The sequence below is a fragment of the Hippopotamus amphibius genome, chromosome 12 (genome assembly GCF_030028045.1).
Source record: "Hippopotamus amphibius kiboko isolate mHipAmp2 chromosome 12, mHipAmp2.hap2, whole genome shotgun sequence".
NCBI lineage: Eukaryota > Metazoa > Chordata > Mammalia > Artiodactyla > Hippopotamidae > Hippopotamus > Hippopotamus amphibius.
The window spans coordinates 59,153,398-59,177,524 of NC_080197.1; the positions used below are offsets into that span (position 1 = coordinate 59,153,398).

The following is a 24,127-nucleotide window of genomic DNA, read 5'->3' on the forward strand; positions in this document are numbered from 1 at the left end:
TTGAGTACCAGACTGAGGAATTTAGACTTCACTATGGGCAATGGGAAGCAATGGGAAAGTTTCAAACAAAGGAATGACAAGCTTCTGATTTGGAATATTTGATCTGTGGCAACTAATATATGAATGAATGAGGGATTTCATCAAATGCCTTTTATACATCTATAAGAGGATGGTATGATTTTTATTTCTTAAGTGTTAAAGCAATCCTGCACTCTTAGAATAAACCTCCCTTGGTCATAATGTTTATTCCTTTCATATATTGTTGAATTCAATTGGCTAAAATTTTGTTTCAAATTTTTGCGTCTATGTTTGTGAACACTATTGGCCTGTAGTTTTCTTTTCCTGTAATGTCTTTGTCTGCTTTGGTATCAGGGTAATGCTCATTTCATTGAATGAGTTGAGATATAGCCCCTCCTCTTTCACTTTCTAGGAGAGTTTGTATAGAAGTAAATATTATTTTTTCCTTAAATATTTTATTGAATTCATCAGTGAAGCCACCTGGGCCTGGAGTTATTTTGTGAGAAGGTTTTTACCTACAAATTTTATTTCTTTAAAGTAGATATTAGGATAGTCAGTTACCTATTTCTTCCTGAGTGAACTTGGGTAGTTTGTGTCTTTCAAGGAATTTGTCCATTTCATCTAAGTTGTCAGACTTATTGTTGTAAAGTTATATTTTATAATAGTCCCTTATTATCCTTTTAGTACCTGTAGACTCTAGAATGATGTCACGTTTCTTATTGTTGATAATGGCCATATGTGTCTTCTCTCTTTTTCCTGATAAATCTTTCCTGAGGGTTATCAATTTTGTTGAACTTCAAAGAACCAGCGTTTCGTTTAATTGATTTTCTCTAATTTTTTTGCTTTGCTTTCTTTTCACAGATTTCCATTCTTATCTGTATTCCCTTTCTTCTGCCTACCTCAGGTTTCATTTGCTTTTCTTTTTCTAGTTTCTCAAGGTGGAAGTTGAGATCATTGATTTGAAAACCTTTCTCTTCTAATACAAGGATTTAGCCCTATAAAATTTCCCCTAACTACAACTTTTAGTGTTATCTCACAAATTTTGATACATTGTATTTTCATTTTCATTCAGTTCAAAATACTTTTTTGCATTGAAGTATGGTTGATTTACAATATTGTGTTAGTTTCAGGTGTACAGAATAGTAAGTCATTTTTAAATGAATTCAGCAAGGTAGCAGGATACAAGATTAATATACAGAAATTTCTTTCATTTTTGTACACTAATAATGAAATATCAGAAAGAGAAATTTAAAAAATCCTGTTTCAAATCTCATCAAAGAGAATAAATTTCTTAGGAATAAACTTAACCAAGGAGATGAAAGTTTATAGAAAACTATAACACATTGATAAAGGAAAGCAAAGATGATTCAAAGAAATGGGAAGATATCTTGTGCTCATGGATTGGAAGAATTAGTATTGTTAAAATGGCCATATTACCCAAAGCAATCTACAGATTTAATGCAATCTCTATCAGTAAGGCTTTTAGCTTTTTAGTTGATTTACAATATTGTGTTAGTTTCAGTTGTACAGAATAGTAAGTCATTTTTAAAAATTATATTCCATTATGGGTTATTACAAGATATTGAATACAATTCCTCGTGCTATACAGTAAATTTTTTTTGCTTACCTATTTTAGGTGTAGTAGTCTGTATCTGTTAATCTCATACTCCTAATTTGTCCCTCCCCCACCCTCCCTCTTCCCCTTGGTAACCATAAATTTGTTTTGTATATCTGTGAGTCTGTTTCTGTTTTGTATATAGGTTCACTTGTATTATTTTTTAGATTCCACATATAAGTCATATCATATATTGTCTTTCTCTGACTTACTTCACTAAGTATAATATTCTCTAGGTCTATCCATATTACTGCAAATGGCAAAATTTCATTCTTTTTTTTGGCTGAGTAATATTCCATTGTATATATATGAGAGTTCCAAGGGCTGATTTGGCCGGGGGAGGAGTGGAAGGACTGGAAAAACGTGACTTAACTTCACTTATTCTTTAAGACTGATTCTTATGACTCTAGGCTGGGGGTTACCTGGGACATCACAAGATCACTGAGTAATGAAATTCTTTGAATATCACGAACGTTTCTATAGAAACAATCAATCCTAACAATCAACCCTAACAATCAATCCTAAGGTGGGGACTGTAATTAACCCTGCTTTGAAGGTATATAACATGCCCATGTAAAACCCCTTCTTGGGTCTCTCTACCCCCTTCTGGTGTCTGTGCCAGAAGCTATTGTACTCTCTCACCTTAATAAACTGTTATTCTGTGACTTGAACCTGAGCAACGGCTTGTTATTGATCCCAAGGAGAAATTCTTTTCTTCTGGAGATCATGAATCTGCTCCCCTAGACGGATTTCACAGCATCATATACCACATCTTCTTTATCCATTCATCTGTTGATGGGCACTTTGGTTGTTTCCATGTCTTGGCTATTGTAAATAGTACTACTATGAACATTGGGGTGCATGTATCTCTTTCAATTAGAGTTTTCACATTCTCCAGATATATGGCCAGGAGTGGGATTGCTGGATCATATGGTGGCTCTACTTTTAGTATTTAAAGGAACCTCTGTACTGTTTTCCATAATGGCTGCACTAATTTACATTCCTGCCAACAATGTAGGAAGGTTCCCTTTTTTCCACATCCTCTCCATCATTTATTATTTGGAGACTTTTTAATGATAGCCATTCTGACAGGTATGAGGTGATTTCTCATTGTGGTTTTGATTTGCATTTCTCTAATAATTAGCAATGTTGAGCATCTTTTCACATGCCTGTGTGTCTTCTTTGGAAAAATGTCTATTTAGGTCTTCATCCATTTTTGGATGTAGTTTTTTGTTTTTTCACTATTGAGTTGTGTGAGCTGTTTGTACATTTTGGATATTAACCCCTTGTCAGTCACATTGTTTGCAAATGTTTTCTCCCATTCCATAAGTTGTCTTTTTGTTTTGTTGATGGCTTCCTTTGCTATGCAAAAACTTTTAAGTTTGATTAGGTTCTATTTGTTTACTTTTGCTTTTATTTCTTTTGCCTTTGGAGACTGATCTAAGAAAATACTACTACAATTTATGTTAAATTATGTTCTGCCTATGTTCTCTTCTATGATTTATATGGTGTCATGTCTTACATTTAGATATTTTGAGTTTACTTTTGTATATGATGTAAAGGGATGTTTAATTTTGTATATGACGTGAGGGAATGTTCTAATTTTACTGATTTACATCCAGCTGTCCAGCTTTCCCAATGCCACTTGTTGAAGAGATGGTCTTTTCTCCATTGTATATTCTTGCTTCCTTTGTCATACATTAATCAACAGTAGGTGTGTGGGTTTATTTCTGGGCTCTCTGTCTTGTTGCATTGATCCATATGTCTGTTTTTATGCCAGTATCACACTGTTTTGATTACTGTGGCTTTGCAGTATAGTCTGAAGTCTGGAGGAGTAACACTTCCAGCTTTGTTCTTTTTCCTCAGGATTGCTTTGGCAATTCTGTTTTTTTGTGGTGTCATATAAATTTTAGGATTATTTGGTCTAGTTCTGAAAAAAAAATGTCATGGGTATTTTGATAGAGATTGCATTAAATCTGTCAATTGCTTTGGATAATATGGCAATTTTAACAATACTAATTCTTCCAGCCCATGAACACATTCATCTGTCCATGGACAATTAGTTTGTTTCTGTGTCTTGGCTATTGTGAAGGATGCTGCAATGAACATGGTGGTGCACATAACTCAATAAATGGTAATTTTATTTCCTTCAAATAAGTGCCTAGAAGTGGGATTGCTGGATCATATGGTGGTTCTATTTTAAATTTTTTGAAGAGCCTCCCTACTGTTTTCTATAGCATTGCATCAATTTACATTCCCACCAACAGTGCACAGGGTTCCCTTTTCTCTACATCTTTGCCAGCATTTATTATTTGTTGTCTCTTTGATAAGAGTCATTCTTATGGGTGTGACGTGACATCTCACTGTGGTTTTGATTTGCATTTGTGATTAGTGATGTTGAGCACCTTTTTGTGTACATGTTGGCCATTCATGTATCTTCTTTGGAAAAATGTCTATTCAGGTCCTTTCCCATTTTTTAATCAAGTTATTTAATTTTTTGCTATTGAGTTGTGTGAGTTCCTTATATATTTTAGATATTAGCCCCTTATCAATTATATGATTTGCAAATATTTTTTCCCATTTTGTAGGTTGCCTTTTCATTTTGTTAATTGTTTCTTTAGTGGTGCAGAAGCTTTTTAGTTTGCGGTAATCCCACTTTTCTATATTTGCTTCTGTTGCCTGTGCTTTTGGTATCTTAGCTAAGAAATTATTGTCAAGACCAATGTCAAGAAGGCTTTCCCCTATGCTTTATTATACAAATTGTATGGTTCAAGTCTTACCTTTAAGTCTTCAACCCATTTTGAGTTGATTTTTGTGTATGGTGTGGAATACAGATCCAATTTCATTCTTTTACATGTGGATGGAGCAGATAAGTAGCATGGAGCTATCAAATAGAACACAACAACTAGAGAAATCAAAGCTTAAATACTGAAAAGTTGTTGTTTTTTAAAAAGTGATATAGCCATTTGTCTTTTCAATCTCCATAAAGCAAGACCATGCATAGGCTACTGACAGAATGATCGGTACATCACTCTACACTCTCAGCCAATCGCAACTTATAAGCAGAGGTTTCATTTTCCTACTAAAGAAAAATGGGAAGGCTTACAGGGAAGAAAAAAAGATAACTACAAAAAGCTGTGTGACAGCAGATAAACAGCCCTGGCTCTGTGAATTTCCATGTATTGTGTGAAGTATTTTCCTGTAACTTTTGGCCTTCTATGAAAAGGAAGGCAAATGAAGTGACTAGCCCTAATAAGGACAATGGTATTTTTTTCTTTCAGACAGGCTAATCTATTCTAGTTATGTGCATAAAATAAAAGTTTAATATCAGTGAATAAACATCTCACTTGAATAATGACATGTTTTTGAAAAGCAACTATACATATCCAATTACATATATGATAAAAAAAGGATAATGGAGCTATTCTAGGGTCTTATCTGTTTAAAAGAAAAACTCAAACCACTGTTTATCTTCCCAGGCAGAAAAAGTAGTCTAAAAAACAAAAAGGAATTCTGTTAAAAAATGAAAACATCCATCAGAAAATTCAATAACACTAGAATGAGGATGACATTGAGAAATTCTAGCGCTAACAAAGAATAGTAAAAATGTTATGTGTACAACTTAGTAAGAACCATAATGGTAATGTAAAAGAAAAGAACAGTTATATAAATTGCTCAAAAGTGAACCGCTACAAAATAGGCATCCTTGTACAGTGTAGTATGGGTATAAAGTGAGACCACTGAAGGCAGTATGGTAGTGTAGATCAAGATTTCATAGATTTTACATCTTATATTCTCACAAGTCCTCTACTAGGAGAGGAAACTCAGAGTGATAGCTTGACATCTGGAGCCACTTTTCTCCTCAAAACAGTTGTCAATTTGAAAGCAGCAGCTAAGAGGCTGAGAACTTAGAGATTCTGGCAGGCTCACAGGACTGGGTGAATAAAAATTGGCTTTCAGGGCCTGTCAACAGGAGGGTCACTGATAAACATACCAGGCTTTCAGTTGTAACTTCAAAGGTACACCCAATAGAAAAGCTATTTTCAAAATAAACCAGCCTAATTGGGGCCAAAGCATAGTGTCAAATTATTTCACAGCTTGATTGTGTTAAAGTGATTTTCCCCCAATGTAGATGCTTGCTAGAAGCTACAGTAAATCCTCTCTGGATTGAGAAAACATTATTTGTAGATTTAAATTACCTCTGCAATGTTTAACCTATCATAGTAGGCACTAAGTCCAAAATAACAAGGACAGGACTTCCTCGGTGGTGCTGTGGTTAAGAATCATCTGGCCAATACAGGGGACACAGGTTCAAGCCCTGGTCTGGGAAGATCCCACATGCCACAGAGCAACTAAGCCCATGTGCCACAACTAGTGAGCCTGTGCTCTAGAGCCTGTGAACCACAACTATTGAGCCTGTGTGCTTCAACTATTGAAGCCCTCACACGTAGAGCCTGTGCACCACAACAAGAGAAGGCACTACAGTGAGGAGCCCACGCATCACAACGAGGAGTAGCCCCACTCACTGCAACTAGAGAAAGCCCGCGTGCAGCAATAAAGACCCAACACAGGCAATAAATAAATAAATAAATAAATAAATAAATAAATAAATAAACTTATGAAAAAAAATAAGGCCTACAAACAATAAAAGTTGACCCAAAACTAAGATCAAAAATGGACACTAAAACAGCCCTAGGTGGAAGAGAGGATCAATATGGCAGAGTAGGAGGCCCTGCACTCACTCCCTCTTGCAAAAGCACCGGAATTACAGCTAACTGCTGAACAATCATTGACAGAAAGACACTGGAACTCACCAAAAAAGACACCCCACATCCAGAGACAAAGGAGAAGCTTCAGTGAGACGGTAGGAGGGGCTCAATCACATTAAAATCAAATCCCATAAATGCTGGGTGGGTGACTCACAAACTGGAGAATAGTTATACCGACAGAAGTCCACCCACTAAAGTGAGGATTCTGAGCACCACGTCTGGCTTCCCAACCAGGAAGTCCAGCAACAGGTGGAAGAATCCCCAGAGAATCAGACTTTGAAAGCCAGTGGGATTTGATTGCAGGACCTCCACAGGACTGGGGGAAACAGACTCCACTCTTGGAGGGCACACAAAAAAGTGTGCTCACCAGGACCCAGGGGGAAGGAGCAGTGACCCCATAGGAGACTGAACCAGACCTACCTGCTGGTGTTGGAGGGTTGCCTGCAGAGGTGGGGGTGGCTGTGGCTCACTGAGGAGACAGGGGCACTGGGGGCAGGGGTTCTGGGAAGTGCTCATTGATGTGAGCCCTCCCAGAGTCCACCATTAGCCCCACCAAAGAGCCTGTGGGTTCTAGTGCTAGGTGGCCTCAGGCCAAACAACCAACAGGGTGGGAACACAGCCCCACCCTTTGGCAGACAATCAGATTAAAGTCTTACTGAGCTCCGCCCACCCAGCCCAACCCACCATCAGTCCCTCCCATCAGGAAGCATGCAAGAGCCTCCTAGATAGCTTCCTCCACAAGAGAGCAGACAGCAGTATCAAGCAGTATCAGCAGTATTTCCTTTTGTGGAACTGAAAACCACAGCCACAGAAAGATAGAGAAAATGAAAAAGCAGAGGACTTTGTACCAGATGAAGGGACAGGATAAAACCCCAGAAAAACAACTAAATGAGGAGATAGGTACCCTTACAGAAAAAGAATTCAGAATAATGATGGTGAAGATGATCTAGGACTTTGAAAAAAGACTGCATGCAAAGATGGAAAAGTTTACCAAAGACCTAGAAGAATTAAAGAGCAAACAAACAGAGATATGCAACACAATAACTGAAATGAAAAATACACAAGAAGGAACCAATAGCAGATTAACTGAGACAGAAGGGTGAATAAGGGACCTGGAAGACAGAATGGTGATAATCACTGATGCAGAAAAGAATAAAGAAAAAAGAATGAAAAGTACTGAAGACAGCCTAAGAGACCTCTGGGACAATGTTAAACACACCAACATTCGCATTATAGGGGTCCCAGAAGGAGAAGAGAGAGAGAAAGGACCCGAGAAAATATTGGAAGAGATTATAGTTGAAAACTTCCCTAACATGGGAAAGGAAAGAGCTACCGAAGTCCAGGAAGCACAGAGAGTCCCAGGCAGGATAAACCCAAGGAGAAACATGCCAAGACTTATTGCAGTCAAATTGACAAAGATTAAAGACAGAGAAAAATTATTAAAAGCAACAAGGGAAAAACAACAAATAACATACAAGGGAACTCCCATAAGGGTAACAGCTGATTTCTCAGAAGAAACTCTGCAAGCCAGAAGGGAGTGGCATGATATATTTCAAGTGATGAAAGGGAAGAACCTACAACCAAGAATACTCTACCCAGCAAGGATCTCATTCAGATTCGACAGAGAAATCAAAAGCTTTACAGACAAGCAATAGTTAAGAGAATTCAGCACCACCAAACCTGCCCTACAACAAATGCTAAAGGAACTTCTCTAAGTGGGAAACATAAGAGAAGATAAGGATCTACAAAAACAAAAACAAAACAATTCAGAAAATGGTAATAGGAACATACATATGGATAATTACCTTGAGTGTAAATGGAATAAATGCACCAACCAGAAGACACAGACTGGCTGAATGGATACAAAAGCAAGACCCATATATATGCTGTCTCCAAGAGACCCACTTCAGACCTAGGGACACATATAGACTGAGAGTGAGGGGATGGAAAAAGATATTCCATGCAAATGGAAATCAAAAGAAAGCTGGAGTAGCGATACTCATATCAGATAAAATAGATTTTAAAATAAAAAATGTTACAAGAGACAAGAAAGGACACTACATAAAGATCAAGGGATCCATCCAAGAAGAAGAGATAACAATTATAAATATAAATGCATCCAATATAGGAGCACCTCAATACATAAGGCAAATGCTAACTACTATGAAAGAGGAAATCGACAGCAACACAATAATAGTGGGGGACTTTAACACCCCACTTACACCAATGGACAGATCATCCACACAGAAAATTAATAAGGAAACACAAGCTTTAAGGGACACAATAAATCAGCTTGATTTAATAGATACCTATAGGACATTACATCCAGAAACAGCAGATTACACGTTCTTCTCAAGTGCACATAGAACATTCTGCAGGATAGATCACATTTTGGGTCATAAATCAAGCCTTGGTAAATTCAAGAAAATTGAAATCATATCAAGTATCTTTTCTGACCACAATGCTATGAGATTAGAAATCAATTACAGGAAAAAAACTGCAAAAAACACAAACACATGGAGGCTAAACAATATGCTACTAAATAACCAGGAGATCACTGAAGAAATCAAAGAGAAAATCAAAAAATACCTAGAGACAAATGACAATGAAAACACAACGATCCAAAATCTATGGGATGCAGCAAAGTCAGTTCTAAGAGGGAAGTTTATAGCAATACAATCCTACCTCAAGAAACAAGAAAAATCCCAAGTAAACAATCTAAACTTGCACCTAAAGAAACTAGAGAAAAAAGAACAAACAAAACCCAAAGTTAGGAGAAGGAAAGAAGTCATAAAGATCAGAGCAGAAATAAATGAAATAGAAACAAAGAAAACAATAGCAAAAATCAATAAAACTAAAAGCTGGTTCTTTGAGAAGATAAATAAAATCGATAAACCTCTAGCAAGACTCATCAAGAAAAAGAGGGAGAGGACTCAAATCAATAAAATTAGAAAGGAAACAGGAGAAGTTACAACAGACACCACAGAAATAAAAAGCACAGTAAGAGACTACTACAAGCAACTATATGCCAATAAAATGGACAACCTGGATGAAATGGACAGATTCTTTGAAAGGTATAACTTTCCAAGACTGAATCAGGAAGACACCGAAAATATGAACAGACCAATCACAAGTAATGAAATTGAAACTGTGATTAAAAATGTCCCAACAAACAAAAAAGTCCAAGACCAGATGGATTCACAGATGAATTTTAAAACATTTAGAGAAGAGCTAACACCCATCCTTCTCAAGCTCTCCCAAAAAATTGCAGAGGAAGGAACACTCCCAAACTCATTTTATGAGGCCACCATCACCCTGATACCAAAACCAGACAAAGAAACTACAAAAAAAGAAAATTACAGACCAATATCACTGATGAATTTAGATGCAAAAATCCTCAACATAATACTAGCAAATGGAATCCAACAACACATTAAAAGGATCATACAGCATGATCAAGTGGAGTTTATCCCTGGAATGCAAGGATTCTTCAATATACGCACATCAATCAATGTGATAAACCATATAAATAAATTGAAGGATAAAAACCACATGATCATCAAAATAGATGTAGAGAAAGCTTTTGACAAAATTCAACACACATTATGATAAAAACTCTCCAGAAAGTGGGCATAGAGGGAACCTACCTCAACATAATAAAGGCGATGTATGACAAACCCACAGCAAATATCTTTCTCAATGGTGAAAAACTGAAAGCATTCCCTCTAAGATCAGGAACAAGACAAGGATGTCCACTCTCACCACCATTATTCAACATAGTTTTGGAAGTCCTTGCCACAGGAATCAGAGAGGAAAAAGAAATAAAAGGAATCCAAGTTGGAAAAGAAGTAAAACTGTCACTGTTGGCAGATGACATGATACTATACATAGAAAATCCTAAAGACTCTACCAGTAAACTACTTGAGCTAATCAATGAATTCGGTAAAGTTGCAGGATACAAAATTAACACACAGAAATCTCTTGCATTTCTATACACTAACAATGAAAAATCAGAAAGAGAAATTAAGGAAACAATCCCATTCACCATTGCAACAAAAGAATAAAATACCTAGGAATAAACCTAACCAAGGAGGTAAAAGACCTGTACTCAGAAAACTATAAGACACTCATGGAAGAAATCAAAGACGACACAAACAGATGGAGGGACATACCATGTTCTTGGATTGGAAGAATCAACATTGTGAAAATGACTATACTACCCAAGGCAATTTACAGATTCAATGCAATCCCTATCAAATTACCAATGGCATTTTTCACAGAACTAGAACAAGAAATTTTACGATTTGTGTGGAAACACAAAAGACCCCGAATAGCCAAAGCAATGTTGAGAAGGAAAGACAGAGTTGGTGGTGGAATCAGGCTTCCTGACTTCAGGCTATACTACAAGGCTACAGTGATCAAGACAGTATGGTACTGGCACAAAAACAGAAATATAGATCCATGGAACAGGATAGAAAGCCCAGAGATAAACTGCGGTCAACTAATCTATGACAAAGGAGGCAAGGATATACAATGGAGAAAAGGCAGCCTCTTCAATAAGTGGTGCTGAGAAAACTGGACAGCTACATGGAAAAGAATGAAATTAGAACACTCCTTAACACCATACACAAAAATAAACTCAAAATGGTTTAAAGACCTAAATGTAAGTCCAGACACTATAAAACTCCTAGAGGAAAACATAGGAAGAACACTCTTTGACGTAAATCACAGCAAGATCTTTTCTGATCCACCCCCTAGAGTAATGGAAATAAAAACAAAAATAAATAAGTGGGACCTAATGAAACTTCAAAGCTTCTACACAGCAAAGAAAACTGTAAACAAGATGAAAAGACAACCCTCAGAATGGGAGAAAATATTTGCAAACAAATCAACAGACAAAGGATTAATCTCCAAAATATATAAACAGTTCATCCAGCTCAATATCAAAAAACAAACAACCCAATCAAAAAATGGGCAGAAGATCTAAACAGGCATTTCTCCAAAGAAGACATACAGATGGCCAAGAGGCACGTGAAAAGCTGCTTAACGTCACTAATTATTAGAGAAATGCAAATCAAAAGGACAATGAGGGATCACCTCACAGCAGTTAGAATGGGTATCATCAGAAAATCTACAAACAGTAAATGCTGGAGAGGGTGTGGAGAAAAGGGAATGCTCTTGCACTGTTGGTGGGAATGTCAATTGATACAGCCACTATGGAAAACAGTATGGAGGTTCCTTGCAAGACTAAAAATAGAGTTACCATATGACCCAGCAATCCCACTACTGGGCATATACCCAGAGAACACCATAATTCAAAAAACACATGCACCCCAATGTTCATTGCACTCTTTACAATAGCCAGGACATGGAAGCAACCTAAATGTCCATCAACAGATGAACAGATAAAAAAGATGTGGTACATATATACAATGGAATACTCCTCAGCTGTAAAAAGAAATGAAACTGGGACATTTGTAGAGACATGGATGGACTTAGAGACTGTCATACAGAGTGAAGTGAGTCAGAAAGAGAAAAACAAATATCATATATTAACACATACATGCAGAGTATAGAAAAATGATACAAATCAACTAGTTTGCAAGGCAGAAATAGAGACCCAGATGTCGAGAACAAACATATGGACACCAAGTGGGGAAAGCGGGGAGGGTTGGTGGGGGATGAATTGGGAGACTAGGATACCAAATTGTACACTCTAAATATATGCAGTTAATTGTCTGTTAACTGTATCTCAATAAAAGTTCTTAAAAAGATAAAGATAAAAAAACAGGCCTAGGTGATCTAGATATTATGGTTATCTGACAGTGTTTTTAAATAGCATTGACTAAAATAGTCAACAAATTAAATGACAAGATAAAAATTTTTATCATAGAACTGGAAACTAAAAATAAAAGAATCAGTAGGAAACGCTAGAAATAAAAAAAAATCCAGTAGCAGAAATTACCATTTCAAAAGTAGTTTAACAACATATTTGGTGCAACATAAGAGAGAATTGAACTAGAACATTCTCAGAAGAAAGCATCCATGCTGAATTATAGAGAGCAAAGAGATTAGAAAAAACAAGCATAAGGACAAATTAGGGCAAGATTTTAAAAAATCTAAGTGCTTGTAATTGAAGTCACTAAGGAGAGGAGAGAAAGATTGAGGTAGAACAGTATTGATAGAAATACTGGCAGAGAATTTTCCCCAAAATGAACCATACCAAGTCACCGATTCAAGCAGCACTACCAACTCCCAGCAGGAGAAAAGATAGGCAAAAAAACCCCTAGATACAATGTAGAAAAACTTCTAAAACAAAAGAAGTAAGGAAAATCTTAGCCAGAGAAAAAGGACACTTACCTTCAAAAGAACAACAAGAAGATTGGTAGTTGGTTTAACAGAAACGTAAAAAAAGAGACTCTGGAATAAATCTCTAGTGAGGGCATTGGGACCAAAGCTGCAGGCAATATTTTTAGCACAGTGCTTCTAAAATTCATAAGAAGTATATGTTAGTTTTCTCTTGCTGTCATAACAAATTATTACCAACACAGCAAATTAACATGGATAATACCACACAGTTCTTCTTCTAAAAGTTTGTGTATATATTTGAATGCTGTACTATAAACCAATCTTAAAAATGTAAAATAACCCCATAGAAATGGACACAATCATATGAACAGATAATTTTCAGAAGAGGAAAACTGAGTGACCAATAAGTAGCTTATTCAACTGCACTATAATCAGGGGAAATCAAATTAAAATACCAATAAGATATTTTGTACCCAAGATACTGAAAGTGCTAAGAAGTCTGAAACTGTCAAGTGTTGGGGAATAAGAAGAGGGACTAGCACATGTACAGGCAGTGGGTGAAGCAAAGACAGGAGTTATCACAAGTCTTGTGAGAGTTTCCTGTGCTTGCAGTTTAAGCAAAGATAGGAAGTAGGAAAAAAAAAAAAGAAATTAAGGAGGCTGATAGATTACGTAGGGCCTTGTTTCCATGCTGTGACAATAGTGTTTTCTCTAGAAAGAAACGATCAGACTTTGAAGGATTTATGCTTGTAAAAAAGACTGCTCTGGAAGGAAAATGTCGAATGGTTAAGAGAGAACAAGACTGGAGAAGCCAGTTAGGACCCTGTTACAATGTGACACAGAGGTGAGGAGGGCCTCACGGAGACAGCAGCAGTAGGCATGGAGAGGAGGAAGTATATAGAGAAGATACTAAAGAGTAGTATTAATAGAAGTCATCACAGCTAAGGCAAGAAGGATAAAAGGGCAGGAAAGCAATAGAAGTTTCAGGCATGGCCAACAGGATAAATGATGATGAAATTCACTGGAATAGGTTTCCTACTATTTTAAAATGATGAGTTCAGTTTGGGGCATGTTGATTTCGAGGTACCTTTGGGGTCTTTTTTTTTCTGTGGGGTCAGTTGTTTCTATGGCTCTGAAACTCAGCAGGTAAAAGATTTAGACTTAGCACTCATCAGTGTACTAATGGTTACTGAAAGCCCTGTTGGTGGGTGAGATCACATATATAGAGCGTGATGGGAATAAAAGAGGGTTAAGGGCAGAATCCCAAGGATTAAGATCTGAGAGACAGATGAAGGAAGAGAAATATGAAAAACAGACTAAAAAGGAAAGGAAAACAGGCTGGTAGAAGGAAAACAGTGGACTTGGGGAAACAAGGGCAGGAGGGCCTACCTGGCAGAGGCAAATACCACAGACACATTAAGACAAAGACTGAGTTGGTGGGAGTGTAAATTGAACCACTATGGGAAACCATATGGAAATCCCTCAAAAAGTTAAAAACGGAACTCTCATATAATCCAGCAATTCCACTTCTGTGTATTTACCTGAAGAAAGCAAAACCTCTAATTCGAAAAGATATATGCACCGCCATGTTCATTACAGCATTATTTACAAAAGCCAAGATATGGAAATGACCTAAGTGTCCATCGATGGATGAATGGGTAAATAAAATGTGTAAATAATTACGCATTTACCCATGTAATAATAAATGGCTAAATACAATGTGGTATAAATATAAAATGCAGTATTATTCAGCCATAAAAAAAGAAATAATTCTTGCCATTTGCAACAACATGGATGGACCTTGAGGGCATTATGCTAAGTAAAATAAGTCAGAGAAAGACAAATACCATATGACCTCACTTATCAGTGAAATCTAAAAAAAAAAATGATCATAACTCATAGATACAGAGAACAGATTGGTTGCCAGAAGCCAGAGTTGGGGGTGGGCAAAATGGGAGAAGGGGGTCAAAAAATACAAACTTCCAGTTATAAAATAAATGTCATGGAAATTAATATACAGCATGGTGACCATAGTTAATAATACTGCATTGTATTGAAAGTTGCTAGGAGAGTAGATCTTAAAAGTTTTAATCACAAGAAAAAAAATTGTAACTGTATATGGTGATCAAAGCTAACTAGACTTATTGTGGAGATCATGTTGACATCTATAGAAATATTGAATCATGTCGTACACCCAAAACTAATATAATGTCATATGTCAATTATACCTCAATTTAAAAAAAGACAAAGACTAAAAAGTTACCACTCAATTTACCAACTGAGAGGGCGCTGATCATCTCGGTCTAAGGCAGAAATATGTGGTTGTGGGTTGAGGGAGTGAATGAGAGATGAACTCATGCTGTTAGTCTTTCCAAAAGCTCGGCTGTGATAGCAGTACGAACTTTCCTCTTGATCTTCTACTGTGGTTTTGTGAAGAACAGTAGGAAATTTAAATAATAATAATAATAAAATGCACCTCCTTATGGCATTTTTACCTTGATACCTGAAGTATTTTTTAAAGTCTTCTTTAATTATTTTATGTGAAAGATCATTTTATTGCACAGATAAACAACTAAGAAATCAAGCCATTTGCTTAGGGCACCAAATACGCTATTTCTACATGGAATTTATCCAACAGAATATACAGCTTAGGAACAACTTCCAAAGCATATTTATTATTCAGTTCTTAAAGTGAACTAAAGACATGCTCATCTGAAGACACCTTATAGTCTTTGTTTTATTTCCTAGTGCTCTTGGAGACATTAAAATAGCTGAAGTGAATGTCAAGGGTTTATTCGTGAAGCTCATTAACTCTTCTCCTGACAAAGAACTGGAAATTGGAAATCACATTCTCCAACAAAATGTGGATGGAAAAACAGTCTCTCTATACCGATTCCTTCCCAACACCATAATGCAGGCCAATTCCGCAGTAACAGTGAGTATAAGATATAAATACTAGGAACTAGAATTGCACAGGAAAAACTCATTTACCCAGTCAGATCATGGCTTAGCACCAGTGGTTTCTTCATCCCTTGATCTCTCTGCTGAATGTGATTTTTTTGGTTGTTGTTGGTTAATTGTGCCACTCTGTCCATCTCTGGATGTACATTAATACCCATAATTAAATTTCCATAGCTTTCTTCAATTTGGGGGACAATACTTTGTGTTTTTATGATTTAACTAGCAAAATGGAATACCTAAGTTCCTAAAACAAAGCGAACATAATCTTTAAAGGAAAAGCAAAGAGAGGGTTTGCTTAGGTGATGCTGGAGAGTTCCCCTCTTTCTTGTGCTTTACTTTAAAGCACATACAGTAGCTATTCAGTTACACAGCTTGATATTACATATTATACAGTCATTATATTTTTAAAACCTCATCTGTTCAGAAAGATGTGTTGCAATAACCCTCTGACATTTGTGAAACTATGTTGAACTCCAATGGCAATAGTTACTAACAAACTATTTTCTTACAGGTCTGGGCAGCAGCATCTGAAGCAAAGCATCTGCTGCCATCAGATTTTCTTTGGAAGGAACAAAACAGGTTTAGGACAAGCCCAAATTGCACAACAATCCTGTGCAAACCTAATGGTGAAGTCAGTGTCCAGTTCTTGATAATAGTTTCTGAAAGAATGGATAGCTCTGCTTATGTTCTCCTTTTCCTCTGAGCTCACTCAATTATTTTTCCATCCTTAAAAGCTTGGGAAGAACAATCACGAACTGTCATAACACTTCAGGCAAATCAACAGCACCCCTCTCCTCAGTCCAAAGAGCTGCTTACAGTTTGGCAAAAATAATTCTGATATCCCATACTTCGAAGAAGCTACTTCAAATTTCAGAGTCAGGAAATGGATTTTATTTATGGCATTAGCCTGAAGAGAAGGATAAGAAAGGAAGGAACTACATACAGGCCTTTTCTATTCATTTATTCATTTCTCAAATGTCTGTTGAGATTCTTCTCTATTCTAAAGGCTAAGTGTCATAAGTGTTGGGAATATGACACAGAGTAAGACATGAGTCTTACTCTCAAAGGACTAATATCCTGATGAAAGACCCTATGCTCTAACTTGCAGGGACTACATACTTTACTCATTGTAAAATTAAGTGTATTAGAAATAACACTGCATAACTTATTCCCAATATTTTACAACTTTGTACTTTCACTCTGCCTTTTCCTTGGTATAATATTAGCATAAATATATGCCCCAAAGCATGCCAGTAAAGTTTAAAGGTATCTCTTTTTTAAAACAACAAAGTTACTCCTTTTTCAAAGCCATTCTTTAGGTTTTTCTTAAATACGTGCCTTTTCTTACCCCCAGTCTAACTTACTATGTCCTATAACTACTGATCCACACAATATATTGATCAAAATCTATTTCTGAGTTTCTTACTTGCTACACTATACCTGATGCTTAGATTGTCCTTTAGAGTAGACTTGCTAATTTATTAAGAGCCATTTAATGTCTATCTGTGAAAACATGCAGTTATCATTAGATGGTTGAACACTCATTAGATGTAATTTTTCAGCCTTCACTCACTTACCTTTACATATTTTTGTGGGCTCAAACTGAATTCTATAATACTTCTGATAGTTTTCACTGATGGGGAAAATAAAGTTATGTAATCTAAGTTATTTACTTAGCCTCCTAAGAAATCATTAGCGAGACTCAGATTAGGGTTAAGGCATTCTTGTTTCAGACCTTTCACCACTTTTATCCACCCATTTAGCCATTCTGCAAACACTTTAGGGGTTTCTACTTTGTATGCAAACTGTTCCAGGCACTGAGTAGAACGAGATGGACGAGGTCCCTGAGCTCCTGGAATGCACATTTTAGTAAATTGTCATTCCCTGCAACTGAACTATTCCCTGCATTTTAACTATCCCTTTTACTGAGTGGTTTGAACGACTTTGTACATGTAGGATCAGACCGTTTATTCAGGGTGATGTAAACTCAAATAATTTTGTTTGCTAGTACAAGAGTGAACCTTGTTGACTCAAATGGGAAATGTTTACATATATTTAGTATCTGCCAAACCTTGTGCTAGGAGCTGGGAACAAAACATAATTGTTCCATGATTCCCATCCTCAGAAAACTCAAGAGTCTGATAGTAAAAATTGGTATGTAACAATAAATAATTGCATCATAGTGAAACAGTGCTTTAATAGAAGTCAGTGCACAGAATGTGGCAACTCAGGTTAGAGATGTTGACTCTGTAAAAGAGAGCATCAAGAAAAGCATTACAGACCAGATAACACTTGTTTTGAGGTCTGCAGGATGAGAGGGAGTTCACCCAGTTGACCTGAATCACAGTGGTCTCGCCCCTTTCCTGCTTCCTAACTCACCCCTCCCCCTGCTTTTCTCTTATTTTCCGGTACTTAATTGCTCCCTCAAGCCACAGGGCCTTTGCACATGCTCTTTCCTCTCCATAGACTCTCTTTCCTCCCCTAATTACCTATTAATTCCTACTCATCCTTTCAGGCTTCAGCTCAAGCCTTTTTTTTAAGGTCACATCCTCTTGGAATTCCCACCCCATGGTAAAGCAGTCAGCACTGTTAAATTCAAATAGAAAATATTTCCATTAAACACACTGAGACGTGACTTCGAGTCAATCTAAAAGCCCTAATGAAAGCACGAAATTCTCCCCTTTTCTTTTAACAACAGTTAATCCCTATTCTCACCTCAGTGATACTGGACCTCACTATCTGCAATTGCCAGGTAGATTTTCCTTGAAATGATAGGTTGCTGCATTCCCATAGACATGCTGAAAAACAGACAGAGCCAAAGTTTCGTCATGGCCCTGGAATTGCTTTCTGTTTGTATAACTTGTATGTAGAAAATAACCCATGTCTTGTGGGAAAAGTTACAGAGCCTGAAATCTGACTAAAACAATAGCCAATCACACAGACTAGAATAGGTCCTGTTTCTGGACTTGAATAATACTTTTTTTAAAATGTGGCAAATGTGGCAAAGAGGGGTTATATTATGGGTCATTAAAAAAAAAAGAAACCTACAGTAAAGTATGACAGACTACTTTTTAGTTCATCACTGACATGGCAAAGGTTAATATTCAATCAGCTACAAATCCTATGGTGTAATATAAAGGTATATTTAGTCCTGTTCTGCCATGAGTTTATGTAAGATTATACAATAAAATCAGCAAGATTCTATGAGTCTATTGATTTTTAAACAGGGCTGGATTTTTTTCACCAATCACATTGTTGTCCTATATGATTTGCAGCCTCTATATTCTATGCCAAAAATTTAATAGGCATCTTATATGATTCAATGCCTGGGACTTTCCAATACACTGTTTTCTATTAGAGATTCAGGTATGGAACAGACTGCTTCTGTGCTGTAGGAACTCATTGAAGGGCTATTTATATGTGCATTATCTCCTTTGATTCTCAGATTATTTAAGCATTTTACAAAGGAAGAAAACGGGCCTTGGAATTAAATAGTTTGCTCAAGGTCACATGATTGACAAAATGGCAAAAGTAAAATAAAACCAGACATTCTAACTCCAAAAAATTTTCTGCTGTACTAAAAATAACCTACATAATTTATATGGTCAACATTCCAGAGGTGAAATTAAAACTACATCATTTTATTTTATCACATTATCACTGTCATTATTATCAGGTGTTTTTAAGCCCCATATAATACAGGAAGAAATAAAGTATTGCTCTTGGCTAGGAGAGGCTTACAATCTAATTGAGAGAGTTTGCTCTCAAAAGATCATAAACATATTTTCCACACAAATATCTATGTTTGAGCTGCAAAAAAGGAGAATCCCTAACTGATGACCTAAACCAAAAGTGGGGTTTTCCTGCTGTGATCTGTGATATTAAACTTTTTAAAAGAGATTTCACCTTTTTTTTTGCTGCAGGCCTAGCCTAGCTGAACTCGCCTTGTGTTGCTTTTATGTCTATTTAACTTGTCGAGGCAAACAGAGTGTTTTTCAATGGTTACAACATCAACCCAAACCTCTAATTTTATAAACTAAAAACAGATCACAAGAACAAGTAGAATATTAGGGCCCACTTTGGTGCTTAACTTTTCTTATGTTGAACAAAAACGTAATTATTAGTCCCTCCCCATGATTTTTCTGAATAATTTTTGCACATATATGTTGTGCACATGCCACATATTCAGGAAACCAAACCAAAACAACAACAACAAAAACTTCCCACCTAGGATTCTAACCTGGAGAATGTGGTTTCCTCCCCATGTCCTTAGTTCTAATGCCCATTTCCCCATCTCAAATAAGATACAGGTAGATAGGTAGATAGATAGATGATAGATAGATAGATGATAGATAAACTCAACTATTAAAAATTTAACTTATTAATATTACAACTTTTTGCATAGTTCTTTATAGTTATGAAATTCAGTAGCTTTATGGAATCTCACAATGCCCTCATATAACAATTTACCACCACCAGCCACCCCATCTAACATATGAGGACACAGTCCAAGACAGTAAGTGACTAATCTGCCTGAGGTTACACAGCTTGTAATTTTCAGAATAGGAAACTAAGGCCAGGATGTCTTACTACAGCATCATCATGTGTTTCACTAATCCTTACACAGTACGTAAATGACATTACAGTTTGACTTTGAAATTTTATTGCAATAAGCCTATGTCATTTTTTAAAAAGCTAACTCCAGTAGTATTTAATATTAATGAATCATTTTTGTTAGGCTGTTGCTTGGTACACTCCTGTTCACTGGAAGCAAGCTTGGGAGAAATTAGAGACTGACATTGAATTTGACAGATGCTCAGTAATAAGTCCAACATCTCGAAGGCACATGTTTCATTGGCCAGCAGCTACAACTACAACTAAAGAAGAACATGATCAATCCAAGAAAGATACCTCAAAATATCAGGTGGAACAAATTCAAGCTTCTCTTACCAGGTAAAAGTTGCTTGGTTTTTTTTTTTTTAATTAACTCCTTCCCACAATTAATAAGGGGTGAGCAGGTGGGAGTGACTGGGTGACAAGTAGATATGTGATGATTGGGTAAACCAATAAAGACCAAAAAACACCTATTTTGAACAGGACCATAAAAACCATAATAGCTTTTATGTTTTAAAACATAAAAACACAGAGCAAGTAGGGATATACTTATGGGACAATAAAGGCTGGCAATTTCCACGAGGTGATATTAAGATCCCTCTGGTCATTTCCTTTGCATTAATAGCACTGCTGTTAGAGATAAGGTTGTGAAGCAGTGCAGAGGTGAAGTTATCACCACGCCGTTAGCAGTGCTTAGGTGGAGGAAGATTTGCATCATCTAGAATTTTCATCTTGGATCAAGAGCTGGCTGTGGCTGAAAGGGCAGAGTTTGTGTTATTTGTAGACAGATGCTTCTGATGTGGTAAAGGTGCTGCCCTCAAAGTCTAGAGAAGCTATATTTTCTGGTCTTGGAAGATGCTTTCACTCTAATTAAGCCTTCATTATTATTGCCACTGTATGAAGTGCCTTCGGGGTTAGATTTGGGCTTAATTTTTCTTTTACAGAGAAAAAGAAATCCCACCAACCCTTTTCCCCAATCGCAGCCCTTGGTGCCACAGTCCTAATGTCCCTGCACATCCCTACTGTCCGCTGACTGATGCTCACAACACCTACATGGCTGAACGCAGCTTAGACAGACAGCCCAGGTCTCAGTCAGCCAGGCCTGATCCAGCCCAGGTAAGTCAAAGGGATACTTGTTCCAGTGGAGAGTAAGTGGTGTGTGTGTGTGTGTGTGTGTGTGTGTATGCACACGCGTGTGTGAGTAGAACTGGTGAAAAGTTGGTTAAGTGATAAAAGTTTCTACATATTAAAAAAGTATTCATAGCCTCAAGAATAGATGGCCTCTGAAGCAAGTACTATGAGCTGCTCACTTACATTTGCTCTAGCACAACATCTGAGCACATCAATGAGTCAAAAGAACACCATGGCCAGCAAGAGAACATAAGGTTCTTGAAGTTTGGTCAAAAGAGTATTTTGTTTTTCATTAGGCAGGATAAACTGGTCCTATAAGTTAAGCTATGCGAAAAAAAAATCCATCTTTTCCAAACACACTCTAATATTAATCCCAAATTCTTATTCTTTTTCAACCAGAAGTTTCTTATTTAAGTCGTCTAAATAAAGCTTTTAGAGTTGGTGTTATTAGCCCAGGTTCTGTTAGTGGACTTCAGAAAGTCCATGAATCTGCTAAACTTAGAGAAAAAAATGTCTGCCTATGTGATGTTTTCTGGCAAGAAATTCCATGAGGTTCACCAGATGCCCCCAAATGAAGAACTGATTAGACACAGTGCCAGACCAAAGCTGTGGAGAAAGACTTTCATACAGGAGCTATATCCTGGCGAGGTTGTAATGATTTGCAAACATATTTAGCAGAAGGATACTTTTTAAAATGAAATCTTGGGCAAAATCCCAATATATGAAATGGATAAAAACAGAGCATCCAAGTTGAAGAGGAGTGATCCCACTACCCACTACACCCATCTTCTTCTTTCCTCCTTCCCCATGAGACCTTTGAAGCACCTCTCTGGAATCACAGGATTCTGTACACATAGTATGAAAACCACCATGTTGGTAGGTTAATGCATATTGGGAAATAGCATCTCCCAAAGTAATACCTTTTAGAAGTGGAATGATGGAAACTCAGTAAATTCCTGAGTATATTCCATTCCATAAAATTAAGCATCATATGTCTTTGTGCCTGAGCTTCTTCATCTGTAAAGTAAGAGACTTGGATCTGAAATTTAAAGAGCTCTTTCAGCAATAAGTTTTATATACATCTATATTTCATAGACACACATATTCAGTATTTTATGACTTAGATTTGAGATTTTCAAGAAGTATATTCGTTTTCCTCCAATTAATGATAACCTTCACTGTTTTACTTATTTTGATCAACTTGTTTTCCAAAGAAATTTGATTTCAAATTTTCTTGTTGTACCTTTCAATAGTGGGCAGCCCACCTTGATTATTCAGTAATTTTTTTCTATTCAACATAAATTTCACTGTATTTGTATATTATGTAATGATAATTTTAAAAGATAGTTGCAAACAGATAGCTAGTAGGAAGTTGCTGTATAACAAAGGGAGATCAACTCGATGATGGGTGATGCCTTAGAGGGCCAGGACAGGGAGGGTGGGAGGGTGTCACAGGAGGGAGGGGATATGGGAATATATGTATAAATACAGCTGATTCACTTTGGTGTACCTCAAAAGCTGATACAAAAGTGTAAAGCAATTCCAATAAAGAGCTTAAAAAAAAAAAAAAGATAGTTGCATTGATACTTTCAGGGCCTCTGTTCATCATTATATATTTATTCATCAAATTTTCAATATTAACAGATACACATGAGAATTTTAAGTTTTTCTTTGATTTCAATTGAGAAAGATGGCCACAAAGAGACAGATGTTATGAATGATTCATTGATCATTTATTGGATAACAGCAGTTTCTGAATCACAAGTTCATTTCCTTGAGAGAATATGTAACATGATTCTTCAAGGGGAAGTTACCTTGTTTGTTAATTAGTCAGTCTCTTTTTAACTTGCCTGCCATTGGGCTATTTGCCATCAGTAGCACACCCCTCAATAATTGACAAGAAAAAAAGATAAAACAAAAATTCATCAATTTTACTCATAGTTCTTCAGTTCTACTCCATTCCCTCTTCACTGATAAATAGGCTAGTTTGCTGAGTTACAAAAGAAAGAATCTTAATTGCATGTGACTCTTCTACCTGGGAATAACTGCCTTGTTTTTAACTGCACCTCTCAAATATGTAATAGAAGAGCTTAGAGACTAACCATTAAGATAATTTTAAAGAAATATCTACACATCATATGCCTACTTCATACCAAGCACATTTTGTTTTTTTTAAACATGTTAAAATACAGAAAGTATAGAGAATAACGTTAAAAGCACCCATGTTCTACTCCTTCAAGATTAATGCATGTTAACATTTTATCGTATTGCTTCACGTTACCAAAAATCCCATAAATTTGAAACCGCCTTTGATCTTCTTTTGAGTTCTGATATGAAATTGGGATAAGTCATTCTGATCCTCACTATCACACTTTTATTACACATATATTAACTCATAAAATATATATAGTATAATTGATGTATTTTTAATCTACGTAAATGGCACTAAGTGCAGCGCATGACACGTAATAGTTGTTTAATGCATGTTTGATGGACAGACAGAATAGGAGACACTGAAGGTTTTGAAACAGGCATCTTTTAGAGTTATATCTGCATTTTAAAGAGAATTTTGGAAGCAGTGTTGAAAATGGAGTGGAAAATATTCCAAAATCTAGGAGGAAAGACAGAAGGGAGGGAAGAATAGAAAAGGAAAAATAAGAATAAGAAGAACAAAGAAGGTTAGAAAAAGAGATTGGGGACAAGTTGATCT

At 36.4% G+C, this 24,127-nt stretch overlaps 1 protein-coding gene across 1 annotated transcript in view; it reads left to right on the plus strand.

Annotated features, from left to right (window-relative positions):
- The window catches only part of LMNTD1 (lamin tail domain containing 1), a 53,695-nt gene that overhangs the window by 17,253 nt on the left and 12,315 nt on the right, over nucleotides 1-24,127 (plus strand). Inside the window, exons 5-8 of the mRNA XM_057702087.1 lie at nucleotides 15,460-15,646; nucleotides 16,184-16,303; nucleotides 20,411-20,625; nucleotides 21,231-21,398. Coding sequence (XP_057558070.1) covers nucleotides 15,460-15,646; nucleotides 16,184-16,303; nucleotides 20,411-20,625; nucleotides 21,231-21,398 — 690 coding nt within the window. The remainder of the gene's footprint in view (nucleotides 1-15,459; nucleotides 15,647-16,183; nucleotides 16,304-20,410; nucleotides 20,626-21,230; nucleotides 21,399-24,127) is intronic.